The sequence below is a fragment of the Myotis myotis genome, unplaced genomic scaffold, assembly GCF_014108235.1.
Source record: "Myotis myotis isolate mMyoMyo1 unplaced genomic scaffold, mMyoMyo1.p scaffold_m19_p_15, whole genome shotgun sequence".
NCBI lineage: Eukaryota > Metazoa > Chordata > Mammalia > Chiroptera > Vespertilionidae > Myotis > Myotis myotis.
In genome coordinates, this window is record NW_023416319.1 from 7,198,581 (window position 1) to 7,222,255 (window position 23,675).

At 46.5% G+C, this 23,675-nt stretch overlaps 1 protein-coding gene across 2 annotated transcripts in view; it reads left to right on the forward strand.

The window, feature by feature from the left end:
• The window catches only part of GFRA1 (GDNF family receptor alpha 1), a 185,830-nt gene that overhangs the window by 32,358 nt on the left and 129,797 nt on the right, over positions 1-23,675 (forward strand). Inside the window, exon 5 of one of the 2 annotated variants that reach the window (XM_036335867.1) lies at positions 23,183-23,197. The exons of the other annotated variant lie outside the window; for it this stretch is intronic. Coding sequence (XP_036191760.1) covers positions 23,183-23,197 — 15 coding nt within the window. The remainder of the gene's footprint in view (positions 1-23,182; positions 23,198-23,675) is intronic. 2 annotated transcript variants of the gene reach the window in all.

A 23,675-nucleotide genomic window follows, 5' to 3' on the forward strand; every position in this document is an offset into this window, starting at 1 on the left:
AGCTTTAAAAGTTTCTCACTTTAGGGGACTATGCAAACACTAACTCCATAGCTAGCAAGCAAGCACCTGGGCCAAAATGATAGAACTTTTTGTAGATTGCAGCCTTTAAGAGGAATGGCCATTTCTTTGGCATGTCAATAATTTAAAGTAAATGTGGAGGAAGAGATTTTCAATGCCCCCATCTCAGAAGAATCGGTAATGCCCCCTAGATTTTAGATGAACTGGATTAGATTAGAATAATCGTTGAGGACATATTCTTTCATTGAGCAGATTACAGCCAATTCAGTTGCCATTCTGAGGTCTCGTTAAGTATCAATTAGTATCAAACACGACAGCAAAAGTGTCTGCGGAAAGACGGGGTGCGTTTTCCCATGTGGCCGCCCACTTTCCAGAAGTTGTAGGTGTACGCGGAATATGTCCAGAGACTGTGGACAGGGAATGGTGTGCATCGCATTCGGAGTGGTTTGAAGTCCAGGCCGGTGCAAGACAGCTGTTCGCCTCTTTTGAGGGACAGGAAGGCTGAATGCAGATGACAGTTTGCTGCTGTTCTAACACTCACATGTCAGAAGAGGTAAACCGTTCTGCTCCCCCGCGGGGTCGCGGGCAGGTCACCTTGCAGGCCAGCGTTCCCCAGGGCCTGGGACGTTGAAAGACACAGCCTTCCTGTTGTCAGACACGGCACCTTCCCAGCAGCTGTTCCCAGAAGCGCCTGTGAAGACATGAGCTCTGTGCGAATGCACTTAGTGTTGTGTATAATTCCGGTGTTAAATTTATTGGACGGCTGTGCTGCCTGTGCAACACAGCGTAGAAAACGTACATGTGTCAGCTTTCGGGAACTTTAGAAGGAGGTGAAGCGCTTCAGGATGTCTGCGCGGAGGAAAACCAGCCGTGAGCCCTGGAGAAAGGCTTGGAAGGCAGCTGTCTAATCCACAGTGACGCCCGGTTGTGTCTGAGTGACGCCCTGGGATCCAAGCACAGGTGTTGTCTGCCCCCAGGAACTCTTTATCCCCACTCCCTTGTGACCTCAGTGAGCAGATCTTTGGGTCCGTTGGCCAGGCAGATGTGACACTTGGATCCATTCCAGAATGTCCCCTACCCAGGGCGTGGGTAGGACTAAATAATGTGTGGGCACCAGGGAGGACTCAGGAATGGCCCAGAACTCCTTTGCTCTGCTGTAATGATACAGGGGTGGACCTGTGTGGATGCAGATACCTACAGAGGGAAGAGGAAGAGCCGTGATCCCAGTGAAGGTTGGCGGAGAGGGAGAGCAGATTGCTCCTCTTGTTTTTTTTGTATTTACTATTGGTTTGTTAGTTCATTCATCTATTCAACACTCAACAAGTATTGTTTGAATACCTGTTACATATCGGGTTGTTGTGCCAGGCAGTAAATGCAGGGAATTGTGTAAGAGCTTAGGCTTGAATGTAATCAACTTCAGCTTGAGTCCTTTCTCTGCCAGCTGTGTGATTTGGACAATTCACTTAACCTTTTGGAGCCTCAGTTTTCTCATCTGTAAAATATTATAATAGACGTGTTCATCTAAAGAGGTGTGGTTAAATATTTTGTGGTGCAACCAGAGTGGAATATTATACAGCTGTAAAGAGTATAGATTTCCAAGATGAGTAAAGCAAATTTGTATTATACTCTACCTTTTGTATAAAACATGAAGCTTATATAAACACTAGAGGCCTGATGCATGAAGATTCATGCAAGAATGGGCCTTCCTTCCCCTGGTTGCCAGCTCCGCTTTGGCTCTGGCCAGGAGCTGCCTTTTCGCCTTCCCACGCTACCCGGAGGCCCGGAGTGGCTGGGGCAGTGTGGAATGCCTGCACCGTCGCCATGGCGATGATGCAAACATCCCACCCCACTCCTGGCAACTCAGCGCCTATATATGCAAATTAACCTGCCATCTTTGTTGGGTTAATTTGCATACTCCTGATTGGTGGACATTGTGAAGGTACGGTCAATTTGCATCTTTTTATTAGTGTAGATAAACTCTGGATGGATACATATGACACTAATAATAATAGTTACATGTGAAGGGAGTGTGGGAATTTGGACAGAAGTAGGAGGGAGACTTCACTGAACTTTTTTGTTTGTTGTGGATGTAACGTTGAAACACAGTTGCACAGAAATAAACTTTTCCTGTCTAGTGGAGAAGACCGGTAATCACAGGATACAGCCCACGTGTTGGGTTGGGGCTGTGGAGGGGGGAAGGTATAACTTGTTCTGGGAACACGGATGAACTTGTACCTTAACCTTTTGGAAGACAGGGAGCCTCCCAGACTTGGTGACTGGACTGTACCTTTCTTTCCCTCTTTCAGCTCTTCTTGGTTAAATAAATCCTGTGTAATCCTCACAGCTGCTCCTTCCCTCATATGGGATACACATAGCGCGTGTTTAATGTGTAGATAGAGTGGGGACTGACTTGGTCGTTTTCATCCGTTGCCTGCGTTTAATCAGTTTTTCCCTCTGGGTCTGGTTTTCCTCAGGTCACCTGCCTCCTGGAGGCAGGAACCGTATTAATTCAGCTTGCTTTCTTCACAGCGATGTATCCTTACTTGGTAATTTTATAAATATGAAACACTGTGCACTTTTCTCCTTTTATGTGTGAGAAGGTGCTGGCAGCCTTCTGTTGGGGGCCGGAGGGGAAGGGTTCCTCCCCAGGCCCCTTTCCCTGCCGAAGAGGAATTGTTCCCAGTGCTGTGCGTCCTGGCAAAGGCAGACTTCAGAAGCGCGCTTCCCAGGTGCAGAGGCTGGCTCCGTTCTAGGGTTCTAGCCCCCGTGTCCCCGCACCAGCCGCAGCTGCCGTCTGCTCATCGCGCTCTCTTCATTTCACTGGATCCCAAAGATGGTGTTCAGTTAAAAGTCGGTTTGACCCTGGCCAGGTGAGAATTAAATGGGTTCCCATGGCTAGAATTTCTTCCCGGCCTTTAAAAGTTTCACTGGTTACGTCGGGTCTCTGAGTTTGCAAGACCTCCACGCAGGCCTTCCCTGAGCTTGTCAGGTTAGCATGTGGCCTCTTTTCATCCACAAGCCTGAACGTAAAGTAACTTGTTCTTTGGCCGGAGCTAGCAAACCACATTTATTTATTTATTTTTTCTTTTATAAAGTTTTAAAAAAAAATACGTATTTTATCGATTTTTTTTACAGAGAGGAAGGGAGAGGGATAGAGAGTTAGAAACATCGATCAGCTGCCTCCTGCACACCCCCTGCTGGGGATGTGCCAGCAACCAAGGTACATGCCCTTGACCAGAATCGAACCTGGGACCCCTGAGTCCACAGGCCGATGCTCTATCCACTGAGCCAAACTGGTCAGGGCTAGCAAACCACATTTACTGAAAGGCCAGAGATGTCTGAGTTCTCCCCCCACTCCCCTAGGTAAACACATGGAAAGTGGGCTCTGCAGCAGTTACTTCTGAATGGGCTTACCAAAGATGGGGTCTCAGGCCGGGACAGCCCTCGGCTGGAGGCCCGGGGAAGGTCCGAGGCTTTGGGGCTCTGGAACTGAAGGTTGTCCCACACCGCTCCTGGTGATTTTTTAACACCTTTAAGGAGTTGCATGATTAAACGTGTTCCACTTCAGAAAACTTCAGAACAAGCTGTAAAAAGTAATTTGCAATTCTTCCCTTCTCCGCGTCTATGCCGAATGTGGTGGTTAATTACTCCGCAATAGCTTTTTGTTCTGGTGATTTGTTACAAAAATAGACAAGTCCTTTATCATCATTAAACACCAGGATTAGTATATTTTTTTTTAAATTAGGACTCATTTAAGTATCTTGAAAGGCTTGAAGAAAAATGGCAGAGAACTTTTTTCCCCCCTTGAAATCTGAAGTCTTAAATACAATGCCTTGATACTTAAAACAAATGGATCCATTCAGACGGTGTATATTGAAAGAGGAGTCAAGGCAGTAAAATACTCATCTCTTTAAATCACCCAACAGCTCTTGGAGACAAGATCCTGGAGGGCTGCCAAATTAGACTCTGTAATGTATATTCCCGGGAGGAGGAAGTTGCTGGTGTGTCCCCTCCCGTGAGTTCTGAGTCGTGTGGAACCGGTTTCCGTTTTAACCTGTTTATCTGAGCAGTTTCCCGAGTCCAGCAGCAGGTTCGGATCGTTTGACATGACAGAGCAACACGCCGACCTGAGCCTCCCGCCAGTGTGAGCGATCAGATACCTGTTGGCGTAAAGACAAAGTGAGCCACTGAGGGGGAAAGAGAGAGGGTTGCCTTCTCCTCTCTCTTCCTTGGCCGTTCTCTTCCTACGGGTCCTGATCGGATTCCCAGGGGTAACTTCTACTTGTGCCCTGTAGACACGGCCGCATGTTAAGGGACTCCTGCTTCCTCCCATTTGCAGAAGGAAGTGCCGTTGATTCACAACTTGGCTGAATTCGTTTGAAGGAAGCTGGCGTGCCCAGGCCTTGATTCAGGTGTTGTGGAAACGCGGAATCGTGCCTGTCACAGAGCATTAGCTTTTATACTGTAGTTAGAATTTAAATGTGTGGGTATATTCCAACAGATTATTTTTCTTCGCTAAGCGGGTGAGCTGAGAAAGGGTTGGCAGCTGGTTTTAGTGAAGACAGAGGTCTGGAATTTGGAACGGGAAGGCGGGGGATACTCTCTAAGACTGGGAAAGGAACGGATTATTTCATCACAAACTGGAAGCTGGCACTTGCCTGTACCCATCATATGCATTGAAAAAAGTACTTTGTATACATTACATCATTGGAATCCACAAGGATCTAAGTGATCTGGGGACCAGTTATCTCTGTGCTTCGTGCTTCGTAGGACACAGAGGCACGTTTCAAGTGATGTGCAGAAATCTATAACATTAGCAGGTGTTTAGTTTAAGCAGGTATTTAGGTTTTAGCAGGTATTTAGTTTAACCTCATCATCTAAGACACAAGGGGACTGAGGTTCAGGAAGTTTCGGCCACTTGGCCCGTGTCACAGAGACAGCCAGTGAAAGAGCTGGGGCTGGAAGCTTAGGCTTTGTCACACTTCACCGGTCCGGGAACAGTCAGAGGACAGGTTTTGCGCCTGGCTGGTCACCTTCTCAGGGACGCAGTGGCCGTTGCTGATCCTGTGTCTCTTCCAGGAATTCCCTAAAAGCACAGCTGTGCACATTTTACTCACCTGCTCAGAAGTCTTCATGCCTCCCCAGGGAATGCATTTAAAATATGTAAAAATAATATTTTGGAATAGGACATAAAATCCAAACTTCCCTTCACATCCTATTCCCAGTGGTCCCCAATCTGTAACCTAGCCCTGCCCTACCTTCCATTCATGCAGGGACATTCTGTGTGTCCCTGCACGTTTACCTTCTGTGTCTGGGTTGAGTTACCTCCTCTCCGAAGCTCACTGAATTCATTCCTGTGGCTGTTGCTTATTTTTGAAACACTTCTTGCGGATAGCTTGGATGAAGTGCTGGTTTTCTGTCTTACATTATAATGGTGTGGGTGTGCCCAGGAGTGCGTGCCTGCCTGGGTTCTTTAATAGAGGGTAGGAGTTCTTTAATGGAGGGCGGGGGTTCTGTTCTGGGTATGTGCATGGCCTCTGAGTAGTAGTTGCTCAATACTAGAGTTGAAACCAGTCTTAGTTACCTCATCGAGAATTCTTCCTGTACCTAGCTGGGGAGGGCAGCTTTGAGCTGAGAACTGGGGTACAGCCGCCTCTGTGTGATGTGAGTATTCAGTGCAGCACTTCTCGGGAAGCTTGTGGGGAGCAGACAGCTCCCATCTTGGGAGGCCCTGCAGTAGTGAGAAGAACTCATGCTGGTTTTGAATCCAGCACCTTCATTTACCAGCACTGTGATCTTGAGGATGCTATCAGTCTCAGTTTCCCCATCTCTAAAATGGGATAACAACACCCATCACTATAACGACTAACTCCGAAGATATGTGGGAAGAGCTTGGAATAGGGTGGGCACGCAGGAGATGGTGGTAAGCATCATCAGGATGTACCAGGCACCCCTTTGCTTAGGAACCATGTTAGACAGTTTGTAGTCCCTTCCTCCATCTTTGAAGTCATCAAAGTAGCATCACTCAGACTTCTCTCTAGAGCAGCGGTTCTCAACCTGTGGGTCACAACCCCTTTGGGGGTCGAACGACCCTTCCGCCTAAGACCATCGGAAAACACATATATAATTACATATTGTTTTTGTGATGAATCACTATGCTTTAATTATGTTCAATTTGTAACAATGAAAATACATCCTGCATATCAGATATTTACATGACAATTCAGAACAGTAGCAAAATTAGTTATGAAGTAGCAACGAAAATAATTTTATGGTTGGGGGTCACCACAACATGAGGAACTGTATTAAAGGGTCGCGGCATTAGGAAGGTTGAGAACCACTGATCTAGAGGAAGGTTCTCTGCTTTTAGGGATTCATAGGATTAGAATCAGCTTGCCCAGAAAATGCAGGAACATCTCCCCGTCTCAAGACTCCTAATGACATCTGCAAAGTCCTGTGTGGTATGTGCGGTTACACAGTCACAGGTTCCAGGGACTGGAACGTGGACATCTCTGGGGGCCATGCTGGTGCCCACCATGGCTGGAGGTGGAGAAGGGCGGTGCCCTTGGCCATCCTTGGAGCCACCCTGGCTTCTTGGCAGCCTCTGGCCAGGAAACGGTTGAGGCACCACCTTTAAATCTCTTCACCAGAGGCCTCCAGACGGTTGGTGGCCTGCGATCACATTTCCATCATAATTCCCTTCACTTTCTAAGTCACACCAGCCAGGGCCTGCTACGCCGGCCACATGCTTACCGACTGCCAGGCCTGGCCGGTAATGAGAGTGGTGGGAGGAGAATGGAAAATGACGGCGTTGCTTACCTCACTGAACCCAGAAACAGTCCATCTAGAAATAGCCATGTTACAGCCCGTTCTTTTGAAGCTATAAAGCAGGTACATTTTGTAACAACTGCTATAATTTAGAAGATGTCTCAAGCCACAAGCTAGCTCCAGAAATGAGCTTTGTTCTAATGGCACACTTTGTCTCAAATCTTTAAAATAACGTGATAGGCACTTACTGAGGAATAGCCTCAAAGGCAGAGATTGCAGTGTATTCGTCTTTGCATATGCCCCGCGCTGAGCACGATGCCCGGCCCGCCCTAGGGGCTGGAACAGGCTGGCACGTGGCCTGCTCTCCCATTTAGGAGCAGGTAGAAGAAATGGCTCCACTGGGAGAGGACACAGCATTAAGCACCCACCGTGTTTCCCACTTCTACACGGGGCGGCCCAGAAGGGATTAAGGACCCAGAGATATTTTGTCTCTGCTTCTGCAATGCACACAATGAAGGCAGTTAAGCCAATAAAACTGTCTTCTGTTACGGGAGAGTCTGAGCAAAAGGAGGTGTAGAATTTAAGAGTTATCTCAGTTGTTGAAGAGGCAGGATTCTAGTTCATACACCTTTTGTTGTTGTTTGTTTTAATCCTCACCTGAGGACATGCTTTTGTTAATGTCAGAGAGAGGTGGAGAGGGAGAGGGAGAGAAACATCAGTGTGAGAGTCAAACATTGATGGGTTTCCTCCTGCATGCACCCCGATGGGGGATTGAACCTGCAACCTAGGTATGTGCCCTGACCGGGAATCGAACCCACGACCTTTCAGTGAATGGGACAACCCCCCAACGAACTGAGCCACACCAACCCAGGCCATGTACGTTTGTTAAAACCACCTGCTAACCTGTTCCCACAGCACGCAGCCCGGAGGAGTGTTGCGGAGTGGAGTGGCAGCGCCCATAGCTCAGTGTTCACACAGGGCGTCAGCTTTGGAATAAGCCCTGGCCGTGTTCCTTCACCTCCAAACCGGCTTTCTTTACCCCAGAGAGTGGGGGTGAAGGCTCGGTTGGCTCCGTCCTTTGGGCATTGGCTGGGTAGAGAAGGAGCAACCGGACGCCCTGCTCCTCTAAGCTGGCATTGTTATCTCCAGAAGCTGCCGCATCTCAGGTCCAATCTCAGGTCCATTTCTGTTCCCTCTGTTGGGGGTACAGATGCATCTCTGGATAGTTTTAATCTACCTATATCTATCTATCTATCTATCTATCTATCTATCTATCTATCTATCTATCTATCCATCCATACACCAGAGGCCCAGTGCACTGATTGGGTATCCAGTGGCTGCCAGCTGCAGGCCGGGTCCTCCCTCCCTTACCCCGGCCGGCCTCCGCCCCCTGGTCGAACTCCTGGTCGAGGGGACAATTTGCATACTATGCTTTTATAATATAGGATATTTGTTGGTTTTAGAGAGAGTAAGGGAGAGGGAGAGAGAGAAACATCAATGGTGAGAGAAAATCATTGATTGGCTGTCCCCTGCATGCCCCCAACTGGGATCGAGCCCACAACCCGGGCATGTGCCCTGACCTAGAATTGAACCATGACCTCCTGATTCGTGGGTCGACACTCAGCCATTGAGCCACACTGGCGGGATAGTTTTATAAGGTGTCTGCAGAGCCAACGTTTAGAGCTTGCCTCTGCCCCGCGGCCCTGTTCTCACTGCCCTGGGCCGGTGGAGCAAAGAGGAACCCAGGGCAGGAGAAGCAAGAAGCTCCCTACACAGTTCAGGGTTTCCCAGTGCGGGCGAAGGGGGAAACCCTCATAGAGGACATGCAAAGCCCCTTCCCGATAAAACCCCTTTGAGAAGACATTTTCATCCTGTGAACAGTGGTCTGTCATCTCAGCCTGATCTTTCATCATTTCCAAAAGGCCGCCCTTTTGATCCGGATTCTTAAAGAGGGCAGAGGAAGTTCCCTGGGCCGGGCTTATTTGGGAAACATTTGTGCTTTGTGAAGACTTGGGCACGCCAGTGTTTAAAAGGCCACGCTGAGCATCTTTAACTCCACTCCAAAGGACCCCTTGGCCGAGGGCAGCAAACAAGGAACCTTTTGTGCCTTCATAATTGCCCAGCAGCAGGCATTTTATAGCTACTGAGTGGACTTCAAAGTTAATTACCGTTTAGACCTCTGCATAAAATAATCCCCCCAAACACTGGGGATCAGGGAAGTTTTGATGATTTATTTATATTTCAAAATCTAAACCGGTGCTACCCAATAGAAACAGAATGCGAGCTACATGTTTAATTTAAAATTTCTAGTGCCACCATCACACTATTACAAAGCTCAGGTGACACTGATTTTAAATAACATTTAATTTCACTTAATTTACCCATAATATCATTTCAGCATTATGCAAACAATTATTAATAAGCTATTTGGCTTTTCTCACTAACCAAGTCTTTGAAACCTGACGTTTCTTTTATACTTAAAGCACATCCCAATTCAGACGCACCACGATCCAGCTCGGTGGCCACACGTGGCTGCGTGTGGACTAAAGCCAGGCAGGGATGAGTTCAAAGGATGAAGAGTTGGGTACCTTATGAGGGATTGGCTTGCCCAGCTGTGGTCCAGAGAAGCTCAGAGGTGACAATGCTGGGCATTAGAAATGTAGTCACAACCCAGGATTCTTTTGTTTCTTCTTCTTCAAACAGCTTTATTGGTACACTAGAGGCCCGATGCATGAAATTTGTGCAAGGGGCTTGGCCCCCGCAGCTGCAGCAGCTGCCTCTGCCTCACGCCCCCACCCCAGCCCCCCGCCACAGCTTAGTCCGGAAGGTCGTCTGGAAGGTCGTCCAGTCTAATTAGCATATTACGATTTTATTATTATAGATAATTCACATATCATACAACTCACCCCTTTAAAGTGTACAGTTCAGTGGTTTTTAGTAAATTCATGGAGTTGTACATCCATCAGACAATCAATTTTAGGACTTTTTTGTTATTCCCAAAAGAAACCAGTCACACTTGGCTATCGTTTCTCCCATTTCTCATCCCCTCCAGCCCGGGGCAACCATTAACCTATCTTCAGTTTCTAGATTTGCCTAGTCTAAATATTCCACATAAATGGAGCCGTGGAACATGTGGTCCCTGTGACTAGCTTCTTTCACTTGGTATCATTTTTGAAAGATTCATCCATATTGTAACTTCTATTAGTACTTCATTTCTCTTTATTGCCAGATGAGATCCTGTTGTAGGGATATACCACGCCTTAACCAATTGAGAGATATTTGGGTTGTTTCCACTTCCTGACTATCGTGAGTAATGCTGCTGTGAACATTTGTGTACAAGGTTTTGTGTGGGTATATGCTTTCCTGTCTTTGGGGTACATGCCTAGGAGTGGAATTGCTGGGTCACATGGTCGCTCTATATTTAACCATTTGTGGATCTGCCAGACTGTTTTCCAAAGTGGCTGCCCTATTTTGCATGCCAACCAGCAGTGTATGAGGACTCCAATTTCTCCAGGTCTTTGCCAACACTTGTTATTTATCTGCCTTTTTGATTATAGCCATACCAGTGGGTGTGCAGTGGTATCTCGGGTGGTTTTGATTTGCAATTCCCTGATCCCTAATGATGGTGAGCATTTTCCCATTTGGTCTTTTGTATATCTTCTTTGGAGAAATGTCTATTCAGATTCTTTGCCCATTTTTTTAAGTTGAATTTATTGGGGTGACATTGGTTCACAAGACCATACAGGTTTCAAGTGTACAACTCAATGAAACATCATCTGCACACTGGATCTTGTGCCCACCGCCCCAAGACAAGTCTCTATCTATCCCCAACCTCCCCCCGCCCCTTTGCCCTCCTCCACCTGGCCCCCACTCCCCTTTCCCTCTGGCTATCACCACACTGTTGTTGGGGTCTGTGTGTTATTTATGTATTTTTTTTGGCTAATCCCTTCAACTTCTTTCATCCAGTCTCCCCACCGCCCTGCCCTCTGACAGCCGTCAGTCTGTACCATGTATCCATGCCTCTGTTTCTGTTTTGTTTGTCAGTCTATTTTGCTCATTAGATTCCACATATAAGTGAGATCAAATGGTATTTATCTTTCTCTGACTGGCTCATGTCACTTAGCCTAATAATCTCCAGGACCATCATTGGGTATATGTCTTTTACATTTTTGACTTGTCATAGTTGTTTATATAGTCCAGGTACAAGGGCCTTATCACACATATGATTGGCAATTATTTTATGTAATTCTATGGGGTCGTATTTTCACTTTCATGATGGTTCCCTTTGAGGCATAAATGTTTCTTATTTTGATTATGTCCAGTTCATTCATTTTTCTTTCATTGATTCTGCTTTTGATGTCATATTTAAGAAACTATTGCCTAATCGAAAGCCACAAAGATTTATATCTTGTTATCTTCTAAGAGTTTTATAGCTCTAGCTCTTTGATCCATTTTGAATTAATTTGTATGTGGTATGAGATAAGGGTCCATTTTAATTCTTTTACATGTGGATATTCAGTTGTCCCAGCACCATTAGTTGAAAATATTATTTTTTTTCCTGTTGAATTGTCTTAATCAAAATCAATTGACTATAACTAAGAGGGTTTATTTCTGGACTGTCAGCTCTAGTCCTTTGATCAATATGTCTGTCCTTTATACCCATACCTCACTGTCTTCATTAACTGTAGCTTTGAAATAAGTTTGGAAATCAGGAAGTGTGAGTCCTCCAACTTTGTTCTTTTTCAAGATTGTTTTGGCTATGCAGAACATCTTGAGCTTGCCTATGAATTTTAGGATCGGCTTGCTAACTTCTGCAAAGAAGGTTGCAATTTTGATAGGATTGTATTGAAAGTGTATATCACATTGGAGAGTATTTCCATTTTAATGGTAGTAAGACTTTGACCCATGGACCAGACTCTATTCCAGATTTAGTTCCTTTTCTTCTCTTCCACAGAGACATCATTATGCTTTGTGGAACTTTGCAAAGACCTTGACCCCTGTCATTTACCCACCTGGTAATACAGAGCATAGTAGGTAGTTAGATCCAGAGGGAAAATGGACAGAGTAGTTAAATCACCTTTGGTGTGCTAGGAGAATGAGAGGTGCAGGGAATTTATTCAGGAATAGGTCCTAAAGTGCACAGACTTCAAAACCCCAATGGTGCGTTACAAGTAGAGCATTTATTATCGTTTGTATCTTTGTCTACTCTATATTATCCACACCCAATTCCAGGCGCTCATTTTCCCAATATTTTATTATGACAGATCTCAAGCATAAGAAAAGTCGAAAGAACTGTATAGTAAACATCCAGCTGGATTCTACAGTTAAGAAATCTTTACCTATTCCTAAGTAATGAGGTTATTTTCTTATTTTTTTTGTTTTCTAGAAACATTATAGTTTAAGCATTTATCTATAGGCCTATAGGCCTGTGACTTATTGTGAATTAATTTTTGTGTATTGTCTGAGGCAGAAGTCTAAGTTTGTTTTGGTCTGTGTGGTTGTTCCAGTACCATTTGTTGAAGAGACTGGCTTTCCATTATTGGATTACATTGGCTCCTTTGTCAAAAAGCAAATGATTGTAAATTTGCAGGTCTATTTCTGGGCCCTCTATTCTGCTCCCTAGTCTGCTTGTCTGTCAGCGACACTGTCTTAATTTCTGTGGCTTTATTTTATGTCTTAAGTCGAGTAGTGTCAACCCTCTGACTTTGCTCTGCTTTATCAAGATAGCTGTGGCCACTCTAGATTCTTATGTTTCTTATACATTTTAGAATTGGCTTGTCATTTCCTGCAAAGAATCTGGTGCACTTGCTGTTGGGATTGTATGGAAAATATAGGTTAATTTGGGGAGAAACAATACCTTAATAATATTGAGGCCTTTAGTCTGTGAACACGGCATATACCTCCATCTATTCAGGTTTTCTTCCATTTCCCGTGAGCCCATTTTATTTCTTCTGACTCCCTTGTCCTGTTGCTCCATGGGCCCTCATCTCCACATTTTGAGTCCTACTGTGCAGTGGTGATGGGGGTGTGCCCTACAGTCAGATTGCCTATGGGGTCTTTGGCAAATGAACTTCTTGGTAAAATGAAGGTGAGAATGATATGTACTCCTAGAGGCCCGGTGCACGATTCATGCATGGGTGGTATCCAGCTGCCCCGCCCCGATTGGGCCTGATTGGGGCAGGCCGGCCAGGGGGAGGGGCCGCGGGAGGTTGGCTGGCTGCAGTGCACATCATAGCAACCAGTTGTTCTGGTCGTTCAGGTCACGTGGCTTTTATATAGATAGAATTTTAAGTAAAGTCCTAAGAAACGAGGGCTCCGTAAATGCTAGCGTTGTTTAGGACTGTCCTTCACGATCCAGCTCAGATTGTATCTAGTCCGTGAAGACTGCCCGAAGCCCCCTCCTCAAAACGTCTCTCTTGCTCACTGTCCTGTTTTCATTTCCAGGTACATTTGGCGCTCTTGCCTTGAGTGTCTCTCTCTTCCTTTTTATTATAAGCTCTTGGAGTGTGGGGTCTGGATTTCAGCTTCCTTTGAGCCCATTGTTTGCTCATTACATTGTATCAGCTCCAGCAGACACTAACAAAGTATCAGAAATTTGTATTTTATTTTTTTTCAGAGTGTGAGCGCATCTACTATCTTATTGTTTCCTTGAAGAATGAGTGAAGGCAGGCTTTCACTGCAACTAGGGATCCCAAAGAGAGGGTTACCCACCAGCCACCGCCAGTCAGGGCAGAGGTTGGAACTAGAACCCAGCTCTCTGGACTTGAAGAATAATAGCCATGGTGCTTGGAAATATATATACATATATACATAAAATGCTTAAAATACCTTCAGCCCTGTGAGATGCTGGCAGCCTTTTGTTCAGGGCAAAGCAGCTTCACAGATCCTTTATGAAACTGACATCTACACTATTTCCTCACCGTGTTGAGCCACTGAATGTCACACAGGTTTAAAAGAATCTTAAACTGCAGCATGGACTTCCCCTTCCTTTTTGCAAAGGCGCCCAGTAAAGTATGACCCGTGGTACCTTCCCTGATAATAGACTAGAGTGTGGGCAGTACTTGTGAGCTTTAATGTTTGTTCATTGGATAAACATGGATCCTGCTTCCAAAGGAACAGAGACGATTCGGAGAGAATGAACGCTGCATTGCTGGAGATGTTTTCTCCCATCTCTTCCCCAGCTCCGCCCCCCCTTTGCCCCCCCCCCCCCCTGCTGGAGGCCTGCTGGGCATGGGGTGCAGATTCTGGCATAGTTCCCAGGTAACCTGGGAGCACACAGCAGAGGGTCCTAGCGAAAGGTTCCTTATGGAGCTTTACAACCGGAAGGGACTGCAGAGGCTCTAGTCAAACCTTGGGGACCCAGAGGGCTGCCATGATTCATCCTCGATTTTTCAGGGGATTCATGTCAGGGCCTGGCCAGAACCTGTACTTCCCGAAACGGGTCCGGCCAGAACGCATCCCGTGGCCAAAGCTTCCTCCTGGAAGACTTGGGCCAATTTGCTGGAACATATTTACTTCCAAATCATTCTAATCAGCAGTGCTTGATGTTGGGGGCGGCTTCTCCGAACTCAGACTTTAATTGTCTCTGGCTCCTGGAAGCTCTCCTGATAGTAATTTGTGCCAAGCCATCAGAATAATGATGATGGCATTGTCTTATGTTTGCTTTAAAGTTGTCCATCCTGGTAACAATCACCTGGCGAAGAAAGAGATTTATTCTGCTGGACATTTGTAAATACCGAGTTTGAATTTAGGACACGGGGTAACCAGTCCTATTAAAACCTGGATCTCAGAGACCTGCCCGAGGGATATGTACATGATGAAACTCACCAGTTGACTTGGAAATGGAGATGACAGAACATCTTTCAGGAAGTGCATGCAGGGTGGGTGGGGGTGGGGTGCAAATAGAAATCGATTCAAGGAGGCCCTGTAACCTTAGAGGTTTTCAGCTGGTTTATAATTTATCTGTAATGGGAAAAATATTTTACCACCGAGATAATATCTTGAGATAAATCTGAAATCACCAGCCATATTATGAATGTGTTTATGGATGTGTGTGAAATGCAGGGAATGAGATTTTTTTTCTCTCTGTGACTGTAATTTAGTGCGGATAAGATGACAAATAAGCTCTATGCAATAACAGCCCATCTGATATAATGTGTGTAATTTTAAACTTGAAACCATCATGTTTTAGAACTGGAAGGGACCTCAGAGATCACCTAGCACAAATCAGCTTTCTGATGGAGGAGCTGCATCCCGGAGAAGATGAGTGGCTTTGCCTCTAGTGCCAACTAGAATCCAGAGATTTAGACGGTTGGGTTTGTAGAAAAGAAGGCTCCGTATCCACAGACTCATTTTTAGTGTTTTACCTTTAGAGGTTTTATGTCATTGCTAATCAGAGCTATAATTGATCAGAGCCATAACTGATCAGAGCCATAACTGATGAGAGCTATATCTGATCAGGCCTATAATTGATCAGAGCCATAACTGATCAGAGCCATAACTGATGAGAGCTATAACTGATCAGGCCTATAATTGATCAGAGCCATAACTGATCAGACCCATAACTGATGAGAGCTATAACTGATCAGGCCTATAATTGATCAGAGCCATAACTGATCAGACCCATAACTGATGAGAGCTATAACTGATCAGGCCTATAATTGATCAGAGCCATAACTGATCAGACCCATAACTGATGAGAGCTATAACTGATCAGGCCTATAATTGATCAGAGCCATAACTGATCAGAGCCATAACTGATGAGAGCTATAACTGATCAGGCCTATAATTGATCAGAGCTGTGACCGATCAGAGCTATAACTGATCAGGCCTATAATTGATCAGAGCCATAACTGATCAGACCCATAACTGATGAGAGCTATAACTGATCAGGCCTATAATTGATCAGAGCTGTGACCGATCAGAGCTATAACTGATCAGACCCATAATTGATCAGATCTATAACTGATCAGAGCCATAACTGATTTCTTCTGGAAGGTGAACCTGCTCTTTAGCCCTTTACATATGTGGATGGATGCTTCATAAAAACACTTTCTGTGACTCCTAATTACAACTCAATTACGTAAGTTTACGGAAATTAGAACAAAGTTATTTGTCAACCTCTCCTTTTGGTTGCACTATTAATGTGGCTCCTTATGACTTGTTGGTGAGCTGACTTAAAGGAATTCAGAGCAAGTCACGTGCGCCGTTCTTTTGAAAGAAAAACACTGGCTGCTGAAGGGATTGAGTTTAATATAGTTTCATATCAGAGCGGTTTTAATAACGCCGTCTAAAGTATTCGTACATGAATTCATTAAGCCCAGATTAGTCTTATTATAATTACTCAAAAAGTAATTCAATTGAAGAGAAAACATTTTAAATGGATATAAAATACACTGTTCGCTGGGAAGCCAGCCTGTTCTACTTTATCAGCTCCATAAAGTACTGCAGAATTGAACATAACTTTCACAGTATACAGAATGCTATCATAAAAAGTATTATTCCTAAATCTATTTTTTTATGTTCTTTCAGTAGTTAAGGGCTTTATCCCTCTGTGCGACAAATGCGATAGACTGGGGATGTAATGTCATAAAAATGGTAGGGACTCACCAGCTCCGGCCCTCGCACTGCCCCCGAATCAGTGTGGGCTGGTGGTTCTAAGCATGGGACCTGCGATTGATGTTGGTGGCACATTCCCTGGGAAATGTAGTAGGAAGATACTTCAGGGCTTAAAATAATTTTTTTTTTCTTACAACAAAAGACATCTACTGAAGGCCACGTGCCTTCAGAGGTAAGACAGTGACAGGCAAAGTCGTGGTCTTCATGTCTAACATGATAAAAGGGGAGGAGGGCCAAGAGCAGGGAGAATATGATAGGACTTTACCCGGCCTGGGTCCCAAGTGAGACAGAGAAGAAAAAGGACAGAGAGATTCAAGTCCCACCGCATTCAAGAATGGGGAATCAGGCCCTAGCCAGTTTGGCTCAGTGAATAAAGCCTTGGCCTGCGGACCCGAAGGGTCCTGGGCTCAATTCTGGCCTAGAGCGTGAACCGCAGTTGCAGGCTCCTCCCCTGCCAGGGCCCTGGTCAGGGCTTGTGCGGGAGGCAACCATTTGATGTGTTTCTCTAACATCGATATTTCTCTCTGTCTTTCCCTCTCCCTTCTACTCTCTCTGAAAATCAATGGAAAAATATCCTTGGGTGAGGAATAAAAAATCAATCAATCAAACAAACAAACAAAAGAACAAGAACAGGGAAGCAGGAGGGGCCTGGGTGTGGGCTGCCTGAGCTGTCTGGTTTTGGAGACACAGGAAACTAATCACAGCCCCGTGTGGTGCCACGGAGACCACGTGGGGACTCCGAGGAGCCTCGGATGCTCGCTGGCCAGGCTCCCGGAGAGCACAGGCCTGCACCTGGTCAGGAAGGGCTCCCGTAAGTGGTTTGTTGTGTTCAAACTTTACCTAATTTATGTAATAAAGTAGCCGAACGCTTTGCCCAGACAAATCCTTCATGGAGCCCCACTGCACCCAGTAGAGGTTTTCAGTTCCGCGGCCCCCACGCAAGTCCCTACCTCTTTTGAACCCTGGGCTTCCAGGGAGCACAGCTTGAAACACGGATCGAAGCCCGGGGCAGGTGAGCCCCTTACAGGGTGACCTTGAGAAATCATGGCAGGCCCAGAGGAGACAGGCAGTGTCGGAGGGGTGAGTGGTGGTGAAAATCAAGGCTGGGCCCTGGGTTTCTGGAACTTCTAATCACACCCCCTTAGATCATTGAAGATAGGATGTCATTGGACTGCTGATGGCAGACATGAAAAATAATTCATCCGTAAGGTAATGTTTGAGAGTTGCTAAAGAGTTTCTCCATGGCACAGAGTTCCATGATGAGAAGAAGACATGAAAACGGTCATTTTATTTGAGGATTTCCTCTGGTGATAACTTTTACAGCCCTATAGAAAGTCGCAAAGGTTTCTCAAGGAGCAGGCAACCAATCAGTGTTGACTTGTAACGCTACCATTCATAGAAGTCTGAGTACTACTGTGTACTCAGTTACTGTGTACTCTTCTCCGTCGTACCTCGTTTGGTCTGCACAGCACTTTATGAGGTAACGCAAACGTTAGCTATGGCCATTGTCTCTCCATGCCGCTGATGAGAGAAGTGAGGCTTGGGGAGGCTCAGTCGTTTGCCTGAGATTACACAGCCAGACCTGGACCCAACTCCGACTTCAAGCCCTGAGCTCGCTGCTACCCTGCCTCATTGCATATGATTATAAGAACAGTAACTTTCACTGACGGGACATGTACCACAAACCGGCTACCATGTGCTCACTGAGAGCGTTACATACATGATCTTGGTTGCCGTCGTGCATTTGGAAAGGTAAATCCCCATTTTATAAATGAAGGAATGGAGACCAAGACGGGTTAATTAGCTAGCCCAGGATCTGAACCTAGCCCAGGATCATGAACCTCAGTCCATGGGCTCTATGCTGATTAAATTACCTGCCTTGACCTTCATGATATCCCTGTGGTAGGATAAAGTGTATCTCAACCATCCCCACTTATTAGGTGAGAACACAGGCTACAAGAGGTCCCCTTCAACCCTACCAGGTTTCTACCTCATGAGGAGTTGGGACCCAGTCTTAGGTCATGGGATCTGGTGGCCACCGTCATGTGGTGACATGGCCCTGAAATGCATCTGGGAGAGAAGGAAATAACCCTGCCCTCCCTGAGAAGCCCACCTGCCATTTTGGAACTAGGCTTTGTCAATGGGAATCTACTTTGGAGTGCCAGCATTCACCAAGAGGGGAGGCATTGGAGGGACCCACTTTCCAGCATAGGAAAGAAAGAATTCACTTCATTCACAGGGTTTGCAGGACACAAAAGCCACAGACTGCATTCTGGTACTCTTCATAGCCATGGAGAGAGCCAGCTGGGCTTCAAAATTTGGTGAGGGAACTGCCTAGCCCACCTTGAAGTTGACTTTGGCTCATGGTGAACCTGACCCCACTCCAGGAATCAGCATTCATCCCACTCTTCCCTCCCTCTTTTCCTCTGCCCCTGGTTAGTTGGGTCCTGGTAAAAGTTACTGTGCTTTACTGTAAAAGCACTCGTACTTGAGACTTTTCTTTCTCTAGCTCAAACCACAGGAGGACTCACAAAGACAGCTGTCTCCCCAGGTGAGAGCTCTTAAATGGGAGTTAAGTGCATGCATTTTCAAGAAACTAAACTCCCCTCATATATAATTTACCCTAGAAAAGAAAGCAAAAGTGAGAGAGTGTATGATTACATAGTCTGAGCACCAGTAGCTTTGCTTCCTCCCGTCTTAACGGAAGTCGGGCACACTTGTCACGGTTTGGCCTATCTTTAATGCCACGGGCTGTGGGCTAAGTGTGATATGGTAATAATAGTGAGAGCGTTCCTGACTATAGTTATGTGGATCGAAATAGTAAATTATTCTTAGCAGACTGAAGGGGCAATAAGACTGCCATCCAGGTCTGCTCATAAAACAAAGCCATAGATAAATAAAGGAGCGCCAACTCACTTAACCCGCGTGGCTCTGTGCACGGCTGATTATTAACCCGGGCGCAGGAGAGGGGTTCACCCGGTGGAGTTAAATCATTTTTAATAGAGGTAAACACTGGCCATGTGGACGAGCAGTGCTCCCGAAAGTTTTTAATCAGCAGCGTTTAGGAATCCCCCGGCCTAATTGCCATCACTTATTAATACTAATAAATAATCTAGTCTTTTTACGGCCCCTGTCTCCGGAGGACTCCGTGCATTAAACGTCTCTGGGGTGTGAGTCTCTCAGCAGGGATGCGGGAGGGGGCAGGCATCCTTGATGTTCATTCCTCGTTGAAGAAACTGGACATAGAGGCTTATCTCAAGTCCTTCTTCCCCCCTTTCTCTTTCCCACATCTGAAAGGCCATTCCACCCATGGCCTTTCATCTATCTATAGGACCAGCGTGGCTCCAGGGGTTGGGGGTGGGGCTGGAGCACAGGCCTTCTTTGTCCCCTGAAGGACTGGGTTGTGAGGTTTTCTCCCTGGGGAAGTGAGTAAGAGCAGGGCTTTGTCCGAAGGAGTTCATTTCCTCTGCACAAGTGTCCCTGGAGGCCCCTGGGCGCAACCTGGCTGTGGTTAGGGTGGAGGCCCCCACCTCTGAACTCGGGTGAGTTCCATTTCCGGGGAGAGCAGACGAATGGTGCCGAGTCTTCCTCTCGAGGGATCCCCCACAACCGCTGATGGGAACGTGTTCCTGCAAGTTCTCTAACTTAACCTCCCAGCACCAGAGCTGCAGCCCTCAACAAGGAGGAGACTCCTGCTCAGAGTGTGACTGACTCCCAAGTAATTCCTAGGGGCTGGTCAGACTCAAAGAAGATCACACTCCAATGTGAGGCTCGTTCATAGGGACTGGTGCCTATGGTTTGGGAGACGGGGGTGTTGGGCATGAACACCAGTGAAGAAAAGAGTATTTTTGTGGCTAATATTGTGTGAGGCCCACAATTGGAGGCTTGTGTGTGTGTGTGTGTGTGAGGGGGGTGGGGGTGGGTAAAATGTAGCCAAACAGCACAAAACTTACTGTCTTCTCACTTATTTTTTGCTCTTCTGTCCATGAGCCATTTGAGCCTGGATGGCTGGCTCAGTCGGGAAAGTCCAATTTTAAAGGAGGAACCCAAGCCATTAGTATACAGAGCAAAGAGCTAAATGATGCTAACGACAAAATGATTTATGCCACAGACTACAAAAGACATAAATTTACAGTGTAAATTACAAGATAAGTCATGGGCAAAATTGTTGCAATATTTATACTGGTGTTTATTCAAATTTACATTTGAATAAAAAGGTGCAAATGTCAATGAAGCTGAAAAAAGGGTTCTTTTAGAAATCTAAAATAGCTCCTATGGAAATCAAGAGAGATTTTTTTTTTTTTTTTTTTGGAGGAGAAGATATGACTAGTATTTGTGTAGATTTGCCTGCGAAAACATGGAATACCAAGTGGATTTGGAAGGAATAAGGTCACTATATCCCTGCCCCAATTTCCTCCCTCCCTGCCCACTCGCTGATGCTTTCCAGTGATTCAAATCTGTACTGAATTTCGAAGGAAGTGCTCCCTGTCAAAGCCACGGAGAGGAGGTTGAGGACTGTGGACAGATGTCGAGACTGGATCCGTATTTGAAAGACTAATCATATTTCATGATGTTTCCAGGGTTGGAAATTTTTGTCTGTTTTCATTAGAGGAGCATGATAAATCTCGAATTTGTACTTTGCTAACAGGGATGGGCTTTCGTGCTTCATTAAGGTCAAATGAATCTCAGTGTCGTCCTGGCTCAGCCTCTAGCGCCACGGGTGGCCTTGGGGAGAATCTCTCCCGTCCCTGGGACTCTGTAACATGAGGGGGTTGGACCAGGTGGGTGTTAAGACAGACCAGCCCTCTTTCCTTCTCGCTGGTGTGGGAGCATACCACGCCTGGCGGTTAGGAGTCGCCAGAGTGATGAAGACACTTAGCCCCTGCCCTCAGGAGCTCAGGGCCCACATAAATAACTAATTATAATAGGAGCTGTAATTGCAAGGCGCACACGTTACTCTGGGAGCACAGAGGCGGACGCTGACTTCCCTCTCGTGGGGGTGGGCTCTGGGAAACCTCGCAGTGGCTATGACATTTGAAGGCCAGGAGGAGGGCTCCTGCAAGTGAGCAGGCTGGTCAAAGTGGGTGGTGCAGACTCTGTGTTGGAGGCAGCAGGTGTACATGACCTTGGTTTGCTGAGGGAGCTGTATTTGGTTCTTGTCAGGCTCTGGGCAGTGTCCGCGGATGGGAGGTGAGTGGCTCATAATGAATTGCTGGGGCTCGAGATGAATGACTGGGGTTAGAGAATGACAGAGCACATATAAATTAGAGCGGAGTTAACGTTTTTCCACAAAGGTACCAATACGGGCCATTTACATCCCAGTTGGTGTTCACGAGTGCGAGAGAAAGGGCGGTATTTAGCCACCTCCCTGGAACTGGGAGTCTTCGGTCTGGCCTGGGTGGAGGTGTATGGAATGGGAGTGATGCTCCTTAGGGGGTCACGTGTGCTCCGTTGAAATGAAAACTGCTCCCACAGGTGTTCTGTCCGTGCCGTCTGTCTCACCCACCTGGTCACATCTCATCCACACCATTCATGGGCCGTTGGCTCTCCGTGACCTTGTTGGAGCTGATGGGTTAGTGGGGATGGCTGGCAACAAATTTAGATGTTGATGATACAGTTCTTACTTAGTTTTTGAGATGAAAATAACTTGTTTTCAAGTTTAGATTATAAATGTGTAAGACATGTTCATTGTTAACATTTAGAACAATACAGAAATGCTTCCATGAAATTGAAAAATGATGATCTCATTACCAATGGAATACTATACAGCAGTGAGCATGAATGACCTGCTACAGACTACAGCGTGGGGACCCACACCCTGTGGAGCAAAGAAGGCAGACAGAATAAATTCACACGGAATCAGTCCATTTATATAAAGTTCAAAAATAGTCAAAGCCAATGTAAGGTGTTAGAAGTCAAGCTAGGGTTCCCCTTAGGGGGGTGTTAGTGACTGCTTGCTCATTTATGCTTCTTGCTAGAAGTGTGGCTCCCAGTGCCAGACACAGTGCTTGGCATATGGTAGCCTCGCAAGTATTTGTTGAAACATAATTTTTTTTTCACCTTTGATCTAGGATTTCATAGGAAGGCATAGTCTTAGTTGTGAGTTATGATGCGGGGAATTGACACCCATGTTTTGTTTATATGATTTCAAGATTCATAGGCCCTTCCTCTGTTTATCCTCCTGTGTGTCCTTGCTGCTTTGTTGTTACTTATAAGCCGGTCCAGGCAGCTCAGGTGTGGCTAAGAAGATGGTTTCTGGAATCCAACTGACTTGGGTTCACTCCTGAGCCCCATTACTTACTTGTCTGTGGTTTGGGATGAGTTACTCAGCCTTCCAGACCCTCAGTTGCCCCACCCGTAAAATGAGCATGATCCCCCAGCTTACTCTGCAGAGGTGCTGTGAAAATGAGAGTATTAAAAATCTCAATGACCAGACGTTGTGCCTTTACTACGTCACGGGCAGCGTTCTGAGCCCTGCAGACATCAGCCACGATTTGTTTAATCTTCCCGATACTCCCGTCTACTTGTGGTTTAGAGAATGTCAACCACAGAGTTAGTAAGTGTCGAGCCAGGATTCAAGCCAGGGCGGTTTCATGCCAGAGCCCAAGCTCTTAACCGCTGCCTCCGAGTTAAAGGAACTACATACGCGTGGAGTGCTTAAGCAGTCAGCATACGTTCACTATGATTATCGTCATGGTCATGTTCAACATTATTATTAATTTTCTTTCTCCTCTCTCTCTCCCCGCCCTCCTGCCCTGTTTCTCCTCCCTCCTGGCAGACGTGTTTCAGCAAGGTAAGGTCACTGCCTTCTGCCTGCTTTCCCATTGGCTGTGCTGTTTGGGGAAGAAGGGTATATAGTCTGTGTGCCGAGGGTCATGGGGCTTCTTATTCTCTCTGCACATGTCACGGGGGCTTTAGGAGGCCAGATGAGGACAATGGCCTGAGGTGGCCTGAAGTGCCATCCAGCCTCCGGGTCTTCCTCTGGACCATGTTTGGGGGATGGATGGGGACGGGACAACTGGGGCAGGGACCCTTCGTGGCTGAGCCCGTCGGGGCAGGGGCGCTGTTGGACTTGTGATGGGTGAAGAGCAGGTGTCTCTGGAGGCGGCCAGGTGGAGGCCCCATCGCTCAGGGCCAGCCGGAGCTTGCACAGGGCTCCCTAGGCCGGCTTCACGTGGGCGTTTGCCAAACAACCGTGTCACTGTCCCGGAGGTGTGGGCAAGGCCACAGCTGGCCGGTCACTGCATGCCCTCCAACCCAGGCGCCCCCCA